General features: G+C 44.7%; 1 protein-coding gene across 1 annotated transcript in view; it reads left to right on the forward strand.

Annotated features, from left to right (window-relative positions):
- The window catches only part of SHROOM3 (shroom family member 3), a 139,051-nt gene that overhangs the window by 32,479 nt on the left and 92,078 nt on the right, over nucleotides 1–14,494 (forward strand). The window contains exon 2 of the mRNA XM_082759424.1: nucleotides 8,331–8,485. Within this exon, the coding sequence (XP_082615550.1) occupies nucleotides 8,331–8,485 (155 nt within the window). The remainder of the gene's footprint in view (nucleotides 1–8,330; nucleotides 8,486–14,494) is intronic.

Below are 14,494 nucleotides of genomic sequence, written 5' to 3' on the forward strand. Positions count from 1 at the left end.
GGAAATTTCCTGTCTAATCATGGAGTGGAAAAATATATATATATATCATCACCTGTAGTTCTAGAGCCTGCTGTTGGTGACTTCTTCAGTGAAACCTTGCTAGGTGGTGGGATGTGTGAGAAACGGCTGTGAAACTGGGGACAGGATGGCAAAGCAGGACAAGGAAAGGACTCCTGACTGTGGAAATCTTGGGTGTGTTTGGGAGCAAAGCAGAAGACCTTTCCAGCAGCCTCTCAGACAGATGGCTATTTTTACCTCTCACATGGTGGAGCAAACATTAACTCTCAGGTACATGCAGTCACTGGAGAGGGGCAAACTGCGTCAGCTGCAGGAGAGTTAACAGGGAAGGAGTTCTCGTAGCCCCTTGAGCTGATATCGCCCTGATAATCGCTGCAGACCAAACAGGATCAAGTTAGCGTGCGCCAGGCCCCAGTATTTGTAATATACCCTCTGTGGAATGCGTGGAATGGCTTGTTTGCAAAAACCAAACAGCGAACAAAGAAGCAAGGCTCTCTCTGCTTGCCATGTGCACGGGCAGGGTGTGTTCTGCAGGCAACGCCCTCCTGGGATAAAAGCTGGCCTCACGCAGGAAGCAGAGAAGGAGCAGGAGAAAGCAATCCCTCGGGTTTTAACACTGGAAGGGAGCGAGCGGTGCAGCTGGCTTTATGCTGGCTGCAGATGAGCTGATTTTTCCCCTCTTCTGCAGGTGCCCTTGCTTTTCCTCACCTCTAGGCTCAGCCCATGTGTTGCAGATGTCTCACTGAAGCTGTGAGCGGGCTTTGCCGCTGTCTTGTTTGCTGTTGACACAGCTTTTCCACATCTCTGTTTCCCGTCCCTCTGTGTCTGACCTGCCCATTCACACCGTAAGGCTCGGGGCAGGAACTGTCCATGCTAATGTGTTAGCACCACACCGCTAGCAGAGGGACCTGACAGGGCTGTACACGTTATACATGTACAAACACTGATCAGTTCCTTGCCTTGTATATATGGATGGGTGTGGAGAAGATTTATTGTTAGTTTTGCCTCCTGTTACAAAAAAAAAAAAAAAAAGGATCCTGGAGGCTTCTTAAAGGTCTGAAGTCAAAGCTGTAGTGGAGTTCCGTCTGTCTTTGTGCATTAGCTGAAAGAAAACTTGATTTTTCCTGCTCTATGCTTAAGAAGCTCCAAAATTATCTAAGAGCTAAGCTTTCTTTCCTCTGCTGGCTTAGGAATTCAGAGTCACTGAGAGGAGGCAGACACAAACTCATCCACGCATGTCTTCTTATCTCTTGCAGCTGAAGCCAGCAATCTGGTTTCCATTCACTTCTCGCCACTTTTTGCTGAGGGGCTGACTGCTGAGATTAACCTTGCTTCCAGGACAGGAAACAATCGCGCAGGAAATGGGAAGGTGTGGAAGTGTTGGAGCCTGCGGGGTAGTCAGAGGAATGACCTTGAATCCTGGCCACTTGTCAGTAACTTGCACCCAGCCTGCCTGGAGCACCATGGCATTTCCGCAGCTGGGTCACTGCTTTGCTCCCCACAGCCAGTCTGCACTCCGTAATCATACAGGGAAAGGTCTTGGTCCTTCAGGGAGCTCCTGTCTGCACTGGAGCAGGAGCATCCCAGCATTTCGCCTGCAGTCCTGTCTCCAGACCATCCAGGTTCAAGGACAAGGACAAGGCAGCCCAGGTACTGCCTTACTCCTGGGCCAGGTTTGGGGACAGCCAGGTGGCACGGGGCAGTGATGCTCTCTGCTGCGTGCAGATGGGGCTGGAGAGGAGGAGTGGTGCTCAGTCAGCAAGGGGCAGCAGGTTTCCATCTGGATCTGTAGCACTTGGAGGGGCACCAGCACCACTGCTGCTTCATTTTGGCTTGGGGGAATATCCATAAAAAGTGAGGTCCTGGTCCCCTTTGTACTAGAGGCTCTGATACATAACAGCATTTTCACTCGGCATCCTGGACAGATTTCAGGTTTGGTAAATGGAGCCTGCTTGCCTGAAATCCCTCTTCTGAAGAAAAGATGTGTGGTTCATGTTCTTTCCAGTGTTCCTAGGGCAAGCCTTAGACATGGACAAAATAAGGATTGCCTCAGGCAGCAGAGCAGAGGACTAGGAGAGGAGTAAAGCCACAGGGACGAGGAGCAATTTCTCCAGTGACCTTGTCTTGAGGGAAGCTCCTCTGTCCCACTGAGGCACGGCTGGCCTTGCTCTCAGAGCAGTGCCTACCTTTGGCCACCCAGCAGTGGGAGAGCAGCTTTATGGTGTCAAACACTGCTCTGCTGGTGGTTGCAGTGCTAAAATCAATGCTGGTGACTGTCGCTGCCAACACAGTGAGCAGAGGTCCCTCTGGGTTTACCGTGGTGCCTCTCTGATGTAGTATCTGGAAAATAAGCCTGAGGATGCCAGAAGTGCTGGAGTTGTGAATGGCAAGGGCTGGAGTCCTCCTTGCTAGGAGTCTTGCTCCAAGCCAAGTAAATGTATTCATTAACATGGTTCAGACTGAGTGGGGGAGAAAGTATGTTGTTTTGCTTGTGTTAAATAACAGATTTTCTTGGGAAGTGCCAAAAAGATTTCTTAGCACCGTTAACCCTTGAGAACCATGTAGTTTAACTTGTTCTTCCACTGAGTAAAATTCAGGCTCCCGAGGTGAATTCATTCTGCGTGAACCTTGTACAGCTACCTGGAATAAATGAGTCTCTCCACCACCAAACCTTTTACTTGGCAGCAGCAATGTTACTGTAGAACAATCCAGAGCACTACGAGAAAAAAATCTCTTCCTTTCTTCCCTGCAGGATAAAACAATAACTAATTTGGAAACACTTCTGAGTAAACACCAGTAGCTAAATTCTCTCTTGATGCATGTCTGCATCAGGGATGGGGATATCCAGCAGAGATAGGGCTCCAGGGGGAAACCTTAGACTTAACTGGTTTTTGATTGAATTGTATGAACTGCTTTGTCACGCTGACACAGGGCTTGGGGACAATGGGGCAGGATTTCTCTCTGCTGCATGGGAAACGCGCACTGCCCCCAGACTGTGACACGGCATTAAGTCTGAGTGATGGGAGCAGTGTCTTCTCTGGAGTCTTTCAGTAGCTCTGCAACGCTGCTGTTAGGTTTGAGAACCCTGTCTGAACTCCATGGGGGCTTAAAAAACTCGTCTCCCGCGTAAAACTGATATTAATCAGCTACTCAACAAGTTTACCGAGCAAGCCAAATTTGGTGTACCAGTGCTGCTAACCCAGTGAGGGACGAGGCAGAGGTGAGTCCCAGGTGCGCTGGGATGCATCATCCCACTGGAAAGAATAAAAACAAAAAACAATTCTTGTAAAAGATTTTTGGCTGTTACAAATGCTTCAGCAGTGGAGATGTGGAGATGAAAATGGGCTGAGAAGGAGGATTTTCAAGGGCTCTGAAGCAGAGAACAAATTTCCGTAATGCTGCTCCTGGGTGAATCACGGACACCTTGCAGTGGAGAAAGCTTCCTCTCTCAACTCCTCCAGGGAGCAAAATTTCTTCCTCTGCCACCCCATCGGTTCCTATAAAACCTCTTTCTGCAGCTCAGGAATTCTGGACAGCCATCTCCAGCAGTTCATTTGTGATGCTCCCCTTGCCATCGTTACTGTGTGTGACACGCAAAGGGCAGTAGTTTGTCACTGTGATTGTGGCTGCTTCTGTCAACACCCGGCTAGGCTGCCTTACTGTTTTTTTCCAGAGCATCTCCCAGTGTCACTCAGCAGTGGTACTAACCTGCTGTGTGGCACAGCTTTGCTTGTGTAACTGCATACAGTGTGTGTGTCTACGTATTTGCTTCTTTTTTATGAAGAAACTTCGGCCAGTAAGTTTACAGTTTAGGAATCACATGCATCGTGCTTGATACAAAAGACACAAAGGTGGAATGATCCATCTTAAAAGCTACAGAGAATTTGTTGTTACAAAAGCTCCTCAAAGCAAGGGAAGAGAAAAGAGGAATAAATAAAGAAAACCTCTTTAAAATAATCAAGAAAGGATCTCAGTTAGACAGCATTCTCTGAACCTACAGTAACCATAGTGAACCAAACAAAAGACAGTAGTAATAAGTCTTATGTATCCTTGGTGATCTGCTTAAGCAACATCTTGCTTTTACAGTAAGCCAAAAAAAGGGAGAACAGATGAGTTCAAAGTCTGCTCTATGATCTATTGAGTGACATGGAGCCTCCTCCAGTACAAGAAAATGGACTGGAGTGTTAATGCAAAGCAGGAACCAGGGGTGGCCTTGGGGATTTTTGGGAAAGGGCAGTGGGCATGGTAGGCTTTACTGCAATAAAGACAGCTGAACGGGCTTAGGTTTGTGTCAGCCTGAGAAGACTACTGAGACTTTTTGAAGTGTGTGGGGAGGCCAGCTTGGCAGGGAAGATCTTGTTTTCTCCTTCTGAAAGAACCTGGAAGCACTGGCTAGATACCTTTGTGGAAAGCAGAAGAGTGAGTGAGGTGTGGAGGAGATGGCTGAAACCACAGCCTTTATGGAGGACCTGGATGGGGTTTCACAGGAAATAGGAACTGTCAGAGATGGTTGGTGGAGCTCCCTCTGGAAGGGGAAAATTTTCTGTTGCATAGTTCAAGAGGCAAAGACTCTTCCCCAGGTCAGGGCTTGCGAGCTGCAGATTCAGAGGCAGCCCCTGGAATGAGAGCCAAGGTTTGGATCATCGCCACCCACAGAGAGATCACACATTGAACAGAGGGGACAGGTGAAGGTAGGAACAGTTGTGTCTGTTTTACAGTTGGGAAACCGAGGCACAGAAACCATGACTCTTTTTGCTATTGATGAATGTTTCTCTGTACAGATGCTCCTACTGACTTCAAGGAGAAGGTTTCTGCTCCCCATGTGGCCACACCTGGGCATCTGGTTCCTCTCACAACATCTGCAGTGAAACCAGGCATTAAACCCAGCCAACCTGTGTCTTAGGTATTCCTCCCCCCTCTGCTTGTCAGAGTCGTCTCTCATGACTTGGCTTGGCAGAGTGATTGTCTCATTCCAGCCAAAAATCATCAGTCCCCAGCTGGCTCCTCTTGTTCCTGACAGTTTTAGCAATGATCCTCTGCCCAAGTAAGCTTGCTGGCTCCAAATCACCTTGTTTCTCTCCGCATAAATAAGCCATAAGAGGTCTTACTGCCTATTGATTGACCCTTTACGCTAGGTCATGTAGCTCAGTGATCCCATTTTTGGCACAAGTGACTGCTGAGGGTCATTTTGACAACACTGTGGCTGTTCAATCTACTCCAATGCAACTGACACACTGAAAACAACAGAGCGTGCTGCTAGCTCTGCCGTTGCTGTGACAGCACTGAGAGCCACTCGAGGTTTAGGGGACAGCTGAAGACTTCTCTTCTCTTTTCCTCTCACTTGGGACCTTGGGTCCACAGCACAAGCCGATGTTCAGAGAGGGCAGCCACACACAGAAGTGGCCTGCCTGCATATTTATCGGTCTGGTTTGGCACACGAAGCTTTGCGGGCATACTCTGTCATGTGGTCCTCAGCTGCTCAGCGCATCACAGACCAGCAGGTTCCCATCCTTGACTCAGCCAGTGAAGCAGGTGATCATTTAAATAGGTTACATGTGTGCTGAGGTTTGTTTGCTTTTGTTGATAATTGTTACACTGACTAGAGAGAGCGCTTTGTGTTTATACTGCAGCGTGTTTTGTTTGAATTATTCTGTTCTTTCCTTGAATTATTACCACTCCTTATGCACAAATATTTTCAGAGGCATTCAGAGAGAGGAAGTGGCCAGGTTAGAACATGGGGCGTCTGAACTTTGCTTTGGGAGACAGTGCCTTGTTTCTGGACTTCTGCTGGAAACCCTGGGGTCTTTTTGACCCTTGTGACTCTCTGAGTGGTATTGCCAGGTCCCAGGGCTGTTGTGAGTATTTTCGTCCAGGACCTGTAGGGAACTTGCATCCAGGGAACCCTGGCTCATTAAATGAGACAACTGTACCTAAGCAAGAGAGGAGGCTAACATTATTAAGAAATGAGATAGCTATGCAATCAAACGAAAAAATCAATCCATATCTCCACTTACATTCTGTCTAGGTACACAGGTAATTTAGTTTTGATGCTACCATCAAAAGTGTCTAGTCACAAAAAGCGTGTTGTGCTTTAGATCTTGTTTGTGGATAGTTATACAGGAGCAAAGCAGATCATTCTCAACCTCAGCATTACTTGCAGATGGCTGTACTCAGGCTAGCAAACTCTCCTTGAAGGCCTTCTTTAATATACTGCTGTGGCTGGCTACATGGCCTTGCAAACTGCAGTTTAAGAGCCCCTGGCATAAGCGTAAGCTGGAACACATCAGTTGTCAAAGACAGATTTATTTTAGAGCTGTTCATAATGTTAGCAACCTTACCAGGAGTATTGTGGATTTTAGTGTTTCGTTGAGGCCTTTGATTTCAGGTTATTTATAATGGTAATTATGGAAGAATCCAAATACCCATTTTCACTAAAAAAAAAGAGAGGAAAACAAAAACCTAGCCCCCATGGTTCCAAAGAGAACCCTAAAATAGTGATCCTGTGGAGTTTAAAAACCCGAATAAATAAATAAAATCGGGACTTAGTAGAGAATAAAGCACAGATCATGATTTTTCAACTGGCCATTTTTTATGCCCAGAGTTCCTCAAGGCAGAAGTTAATACAAATGCTTCTGATGAGTGTCTCAGCCTTTGAAGTAGATGATATTTGTTACAGGGTACAAGTACAAATTTGTACTGGTCCAAGAATGCCTTTTTTCTATTATATGTGATCTAACATAACAAAGAAAAAAAAAAAAGAAAAGACAATAAACAAACTCCCTTCTGTTTCTTGTATTGCAGGTTAATCTAACCTGTATTGTCCCAGTCTATTTTACTTAGTTTAAATGCTACCCACCTGTGTTTCTTTACAGCAGCAACAAACTGGAGTGATACCGCATTGCATTTTTTCGTTTGTTATTTATTTGTGCTGGCAGCAAGGTCTAATGTTTCATCTCTCGCCCTTCCTGTTAATTGTGATACAAGACTCTTTATATGAAGTCTCATTCCTGTGGTTTTATCCATTCTCACAAAGAAAAGAAAAAAAAATCATTCATTAGTGGAAGGACTTCCTGGTAGGATGAATACCAATGATTTTTACCTACCTGTGTAGGGAGGTAGGAGAACTGATTAGCTAATGTTTGTGGAAGTCAGATTTTAAGTGTTACAAAATACAGGAGCTGGAGAACTGTTGTTCAGAAGAACAGACTGGCTTAGCCTGTGAGAAATCACCACTTACACTGAAACTAATGTACTAGTAAAAGGTCTGGGTAATGTGTCTGCACGAGCTGAGCTTCTTGTTTGAGTTGTGGCTCAATTACACCTTACCCGATGTGGCTTGAAGTAAAAGTAGCTTGTAGAAGTGTGCGTGCAGTTTCACTTCTCAGAAAGTGGCACCCCTGCAAATACTACGTCTGCTCACTAGATCAGAGTCTGAATCCAGTTTTTGTTTTGGTGTGATGTCTGGGGAGGTGAAGGACTGACAGAAGAGGTTATACTTCCAGGGTGCCATAAGACGTTGTAATTTGTTGTGGCTCACGAGACAATTGCTAACACCAGTTACAGCTTCTGTTGAACATGGACTGCTGGGTGCTTTGAATATCAGATTCTGTGGTGGCAAGTTTTGTAATAAAAGCTATTTTGGTTGCATTTCATTCTGCAGAAGCTCAGGATTCAGTGTGTTGTATGTATGTAACCTTGTCCTCTGCTAATACTCAGTATCGCTCTGTCAGTATGAACCTCTCACTTTGCACAGGGGCAGGAGTCCGAGATTCTGGGCCCTGTTTCCTTCTCCTCTGCCCTGTCTCTCACTTCTGTGCAGACTTGGTACATTGCTGCTGGCACACTGATGGAGAACCAATGGGCATTGAAGACTACACAGCATACACAGTGGACTATACAAAACCAAGAGGAAAGTGCCCTAGGATTCTCCTTCTGGATTTGCCACTGCATAGCCTTGGGCAAGATACTTACCTTCTCATAAAATTAAAATAACTTTCTATTTCCTTTTATACTGTTCTTTGAAATCCCTAGCTGAAAAACCCTGCAGAGCTGCTGCATGTTACTAACTGCATACACCTGTGTGCATCTGCTCTGTTGCTGGCCTCTAAGCAGCAAGCTGTTGTTAACCGGGCAGTCAGATCATGCAGAGGAGCCTGAACCAGAAAATCACATCAAAGGTCTTTTAATCCAGGCTTGGCCCTTGGGCTCATGCTGGGGTGCTCTTATCAGGAGATGTTCCATCACCGTTTTGCTGGCAATTACTGCTTCCAAATAGGCGTGCCTCACCATCGCTTTCTCTCTTTCCTGTGCAGATCGAAGAGGGAGGTAAAGCAGACTCCCTGCCTTCCAAGCTGCAGGCTGGTGACGAGGTGGTGAACATCAATGAGGTGGAACTGAGCAGCTCCAGGAGAGAGGCCATCTCCCTGGTGAAAGGGTCCTACAAGAAACTGAAGCTAGTCGTCCGCAGGTAGGCAAGACACAACACTCCCTCTCTCCTGCCCTGCAGGGTACCACAACCACCCCCCTCACATCTCCAGCTGAATGCCTACAGCCTGATCTTGGCAGTAGCCTTGTTTTAAGCACACAGGCATGAGCCCGAGGGCAATCATTTGTTCCTTTCTGCAAACATTTCTATGACTCCTTTGTCACTATTGCATCCAAGTATGTGAACTACTTATCCAAATGTCTTCCACTGCTATCCCGCCACCTGGCAGTCCAGGAATCCTGTTCAGATTTACAGGCAGTCCCCCTTCGTCCTTTAAAGTACCGGGGGCTTCATTCAAAAGGGTGGCAATTCTGTACATAGCTCCTGCCTCATTTGCTCTGTTTTATCACGGTCACTGTGACAGCACAAAGATTTCCACTGGCCACAACAGGATTTGGAGCTGTTTAATGTTCCGCAGGTAAGTGATAGAGTTGCCATGCTGACAGAGAGCAGCTTGATCAGTATGGCACTCAGGGTGCGATCCAGGGGGAAGAGCAGCCACTTCACCTGCATCTTTTTAGCAGCAACCTCTGTATTATCACTGAATGAGCGATCTTTCCTCACACATCCATTTCCCTGGCTGCCAAAGGCCTTGTAAAGGGTAATGAGTAGCAATGCCTGCATGCTGGGTCTGGTGGTGTGCTGCGCTTAACTCAGCTACACAAAATCTGCCAATACCTTCTGGAGGTATGAAGAATAAATGTTTGTGATAGGGTCAAGCCACAGAACTTTATGTCCACTTTGAATCACAGACGTTTGGATCTAAAATTGTGGTCTTAAGACCTTAATAGAGATGCATCCTGTATGTTTCCTAGTGCTGGCATGTCCAAACAGTCTTTTTCTGTGCCAGTTAGGTGATAGCTGGTATCACTTCATGGAGTGCTCTGTCCTGAATTTCCATGCTCAGCCAGAGAGGAATCTGGGTCAAGATCAGCATAGCTGAGGAGCTGTCATTAGCCAAACAAAAGGTGTCAGCATGAGTCACTAAGTTGGAACAACTGGCTAACATCCGAGGGGTAATGTCTGAATAGGGCAGGCATGAAGGGCTCAGACACCCTTCTGTTTTCTGGAGTATATTTCATGCTCTGCTGGCTGTATTGTGTTGTTTACATGAAGCGTCTTCAGGTACTGACAATGGCCTTATGACAAAATCTGGATCTTCATATACTGAACTGGTAGATCGTTTGTATCCACTGGGAGGATATTTGCAAATGCAGTTGATTGCAGCTTGAGTGTTTTCCAAAAACAAATGGCTTTTACTTAAGATCCATGTAAATTGTAATCAGTACTGACTGAACAAATGTTCAATTCAAGCTAACATTTTTCTGTCACATCTCAATTTAGTTTTGCTGATGTGAAATAGTGAATTAACTGGTTCTCTTTGGTCTAAAGTGATTTTTTTCTCAGGTTTATACTGTCTACTTGGGAGGGAAAAAATAAAAGGAATGAGAAAAGGGAACAAGAAAAATCAAGTTTGCAGACCTTGGAGTCCCAGGGAGTGATAAAAACTCTGTCTCTGTCTGGATATGTATTCACACATGTGCATGTACATAAAAACATTGATATCTATGTATGCATCTGTATGTGCTTACAAGCAGAAGTGAGGTACTCAAAGTCAGCAGTGTCATAGCCAGGACAAAATTCAACAGTTCCTAATATTTCCTTGGGAAATGCCTGAATGAGTGGAAGACATTTCTTACAAAGTTTTGAGGTCTCTCAAGCTAAAAGAGAAAATGAGCTGCTTCTTCACGTCCGTGACTGTTTTTTCACATGCAGGAGGAATCACGAGACACCCAGTTCATGTAGCCAATCCTAAAGGACATTGGTCACATTACTCTTATTGAAGGTGATCAGTTATTGAAGGAGGAAGTGATCAACCTCGCAAAAAGTTAAGAATCAGCCACCAGTGTTTTATATATTTCAAAATTATACTTCACAGTGTAGCTTAATGGTTCCTTTCTCCATTATTTTTAAGTTCCTAAGGCCTTTTCAGCTTTTCTTCTCCTTTTAAAAGGAATTTTCAGGGGTATTTGATGTTTTCCTTGTTTGGAATACTGTATCACACTTACTTTAAGAGGTATTACATTCACATAATACCCTCTTGCCAAGGTTCTTCAAAGCACATTTAAAGCTCAGTAAATCCATAAACCATAAACTTAAAACTGAAAAATTACAATTAAGAGCTAAGAGCCCATCCTTCAGGTGATTCAACATAGTCCCAGCTGCCCCTGCAGTGCTGGCATGGGCTGAGAAAGTAGCAAATGAAAAAAATGTGAGGTCTGACTGTTTTGTGGGTAGTCAGTTAGAGGTTGCCTGAATTCTCCCAGTCCCCAAAGGTGGCAGGTCTCTGCTCTTTGGCCAGCTGATGACAAGGTAAAAGACAAAGATTTTCTCTCCAGTGCAAGAGAAGGGATAAAAGAAAGATCCCAGAGGAGAATGGTGGGAAATAGGAAAGTAGTGAGAGGAAAGTGAGCTTCTACATTTAATAAAAGCTTCCAACAATATTTAATGAAATGTAGCTAGATGCAAAAGAAATTAAGGAAAGCAACTCATTACAGAATATCAGCCACATAAAGCCTTCATGTCACATAGAGGGATGCTGCTGGGCAGGCTGCTATCTATGTGATAAAATGCGAACAAACAAAGGTTTGCAAGCCAGACTTGAGATAAAGCTACAGCACCAAATATGTGCAGGTTATCTTTACCCCAGACCTAATGTGTTTAGCCATTAGGACTGGTAAAGGAAGCACTAATGTGCTTCAACAACCCCGTTTGGGGTTTGGTTTTTGTTACGTGGACAAGAAGAAAATGCTTTGCAGTACTACATTGACTGAAAATAAATTATGTTTGGAGTGCCTAAGGTACTGGTTTTTGTAAGTTGCTCGTGACAATTTAACTCAAGTGGATTAGGTTTGCTTGCTGCAAATAGCAGCAGTCCTAACGTTCTCTGAACAGTCATCTGTGACGTGAATTTTCAGTGTGTGATTTCAGGATTCATGAGAACTCTTGCTTAGGGAGTGACACAAATGCATACGGACATGGACTTTACCCCTTGAAAGTCATACACAAACAATAGCAAAGTCTGCTTGTTGTCTGTCTTTTTGGTTCTCTCCAAAGCCTATTCAAGGTCAGCATGTTTTTGAAGGTTTGATTGTTTGTTTCTCACATTAAAAACCTCAGGAGCTGTCTTTAGCGGTGTGATGAAGACACGAGACATCACAACAGACAGAAAGCTTGGATTTTTTATTCAGATGTTTTGTAGGAAGAACATCAAAGGACATACAGAGTACATTTGAACCACTCCATATATTTGTGTTGCCTGCATAGCATACGCAGATTGCTATTTAATCTCAGTGTTTTTTTTTCTAGGACAAAGGTAAGCTTTTAGTGCCTATTGCAGTAGCGTGCGCCTTTACATGTTATTAAACAAAAATTAATGTTGCAAAACCTTGCTGGGTCTGCAGATGGTTTGATGCAATATTCTGTTATTTTCCTCGGAATGTCATCTGCAAAGCTTGGTACTGATCCATCAGCAGCTGTAGTCACCATTTTGTTATTGGGCACTTTAGTGAAGGAAAAGAGTGGTAACATTTGCAATATTGGGAGTGTGAAGAGAAAACCAGAGAAAATTCAGTCTGAGAGGAAAGAGGAGAATAAATAGAAATGACAAAAATGGCTTATCTTACAGCAATACTGAATATAAATGAATTGTTATAAACCAATGAGCAGCACCAGAGTAGGTAGTGTATGAAGACCTTAGTCTGCCTTTTACTTCTGTGCAAACATCCTGCTGATGCTGGGGAGGAACTTGCAGAAGGAGACACATGTGAAGTTGTGAATTTATGAGCTTTCTACTTCCTTGCTCATAAGCTTAACGTGGATTTGGAATCATGACAACTTCAGGCAAGTTTGGCTTTGCTAACATCTTTTTAATTCAAATGTGTGAAGAATAATTCAGAAGAAGAAGCACCTTACCCATTACAAACACTTCATAGGCCCTGGATCTGGTTTTGAAAGAGAGGTGTCTAGTCCATTGCTTCAAAATCAAAGTTACAGCCTTTTCCAGAGGTTAGCGCCTCCCCATGCTTCCCTAGCACAAGAGATGAATTGTCAGAGAAAGGTGTTTTACAGTTTTGCAGAGAAGTAAACTGTCGTTAAACACAGTGTTTGCCTCTGTAACATCTGTGTCAGTGAGATCAGAGTAAGTGTCTGGAAACCCAGAGCAGACAAGACCACAGTGATCCCAAGCTGTTGAAAGATGCGGTGAGCTGATTCTTTCCGGACCAAAAGTAAATTGATCAGCACTGAAGGGAGTAGTGTAAATGTATCAATATGTGACTGAAAGAATGGCAGTGAAAAGGGTTACTAAAGTCTACCACTATGGAAAGTAAACCTATACCCTGAACTGCCATTTGGATTTCTGTCCTGTGCAGGTGGTACCAAAAGCAGTTACGCTGCAGTCATGGGACAGGGATGTGGCAAAGCCACGTAGATTAGGCCACCCAAGACATCCTTTTGTAAATATCTTCAGGTTGTTAGCATATGATGTTGCAATGTAAAGATCAACAGACGGGGTGGTTTGCGTTGGCATGTGTGAGAGCTGCAGGAGACTTAGCGGTCAGAATAACTGCATTTCGGGTTTGCTACATCTCTTGCTCGGAGCTGGAAAGGAGCCTTTTGTGCTGCCTCTTGGCAAACTCCTACTAAATGGCAATTCCTCTTCTGGAGGGTTAACAGCCTTTAGCAGCCAGATAAAGTATAACTGGTCCATTCGCAGATGAGAAGCTGAGGCAGAGAGTGATTGAATGATTTGCTTGATATGACGTAGAAGATCTCTGCAGAAGCAGAAATTGAACCCTAGTGCTAAGTAAATACTGTGCCTAATCCCTGAGATGATCCTTATTTGGGAGATGTCTGGTGAATGTTTTTTCAAGGATGCTCTCTAGTTGCATTTTCTGTGTATCATTGTTAGCTCAGGAGCCCTCGATGACAGTTTATGAGCGTGTTCAGCTTTCCTTTGGTTCCCTAACAAGGCTGCTTGTATCTTAACTCATCTAAGAGGCTGTTCCTAAAGCCCATTTGTTTCTTTATGCCCATTTCTTGCTTCTTCCCTGTACTTGTTTTGCCCGTTCATTCAGGACAGCAGACTCAGGTAAGTATGTATTTGTGTATTCCTGTAGACCCCAGGTCTGCAGCTGCTGTGCCCTGGAGAAGCTTGCTGATGCTTCACATTTATTGTGCTGAAGCCTGAATAAGCCAGAGTGAGGTGCTTTGCATGTCAGAGAGTTACAGAGCCCTAGTGAGTGCACCTTAGGTGCACTTTCCACTCCCTGCTACACCGAGTTACAGTTTCCGGCCTCACATCCCCTGCTGTTGTAATAAGTAATTTGTGGTGCTTGCTGCTGGCAAGGTGGATTCAGTGTGGTGGTCTATTCTAGTCCTTTTTCTGAGGTGTGATCCGTAAGATGTTCAGAACTACACAGCAAAATCACCTGCTTCTCCTTCCCCTTTCCTACTTTTCAATACAGGGCTTTTCAGGACATTTCTGCCTGCTGGCTCAAGAGAAAGCACATCCATTTCATTCTGACACATTTCAGACCCAAGCAATCAGACAGAAAGAATACTGCTGTTTTGAGCACTCAATCCTGCTAGCCAGATCAAATTGCCATGGATAAATAGTGAGTGAGGGGAACAGCCTTAAGAATTATCACTGGGCAAAGAGACAAGATAGCAGCGTGCTACAGGGAAGAAGGAACTGTCCCTCCACTGCTGACAGACTACGGGAGTGAGCCAAGAAGCGAGGCTCTCCACAAGTATTTCCCATGATAGTCTTCAGTATATTTATATCACTGCTGGTGACAAATGCCTCTGACTGCAGGTGTGAGCAGAACCAGCTCCATCAAGCCTGAGGCATCCACAGGCTGATGCTGGGGAGATCTTTTTGCTCATGGCTTGCCAGATTGGCAACAGTCAGTTGTGAATCACTATGAG

This window comes from Aythya marila, assembly GCF_965140915.1.
Source record: "Aythya marila genome assembly, chromosome: 4".
In the NCBI taxonomy this organism is placed as follows: Eukaryota; Metazoa; Chordata; class Aves; order Anseriformes; family Anatidae; genus Aythya; species Aythya marila.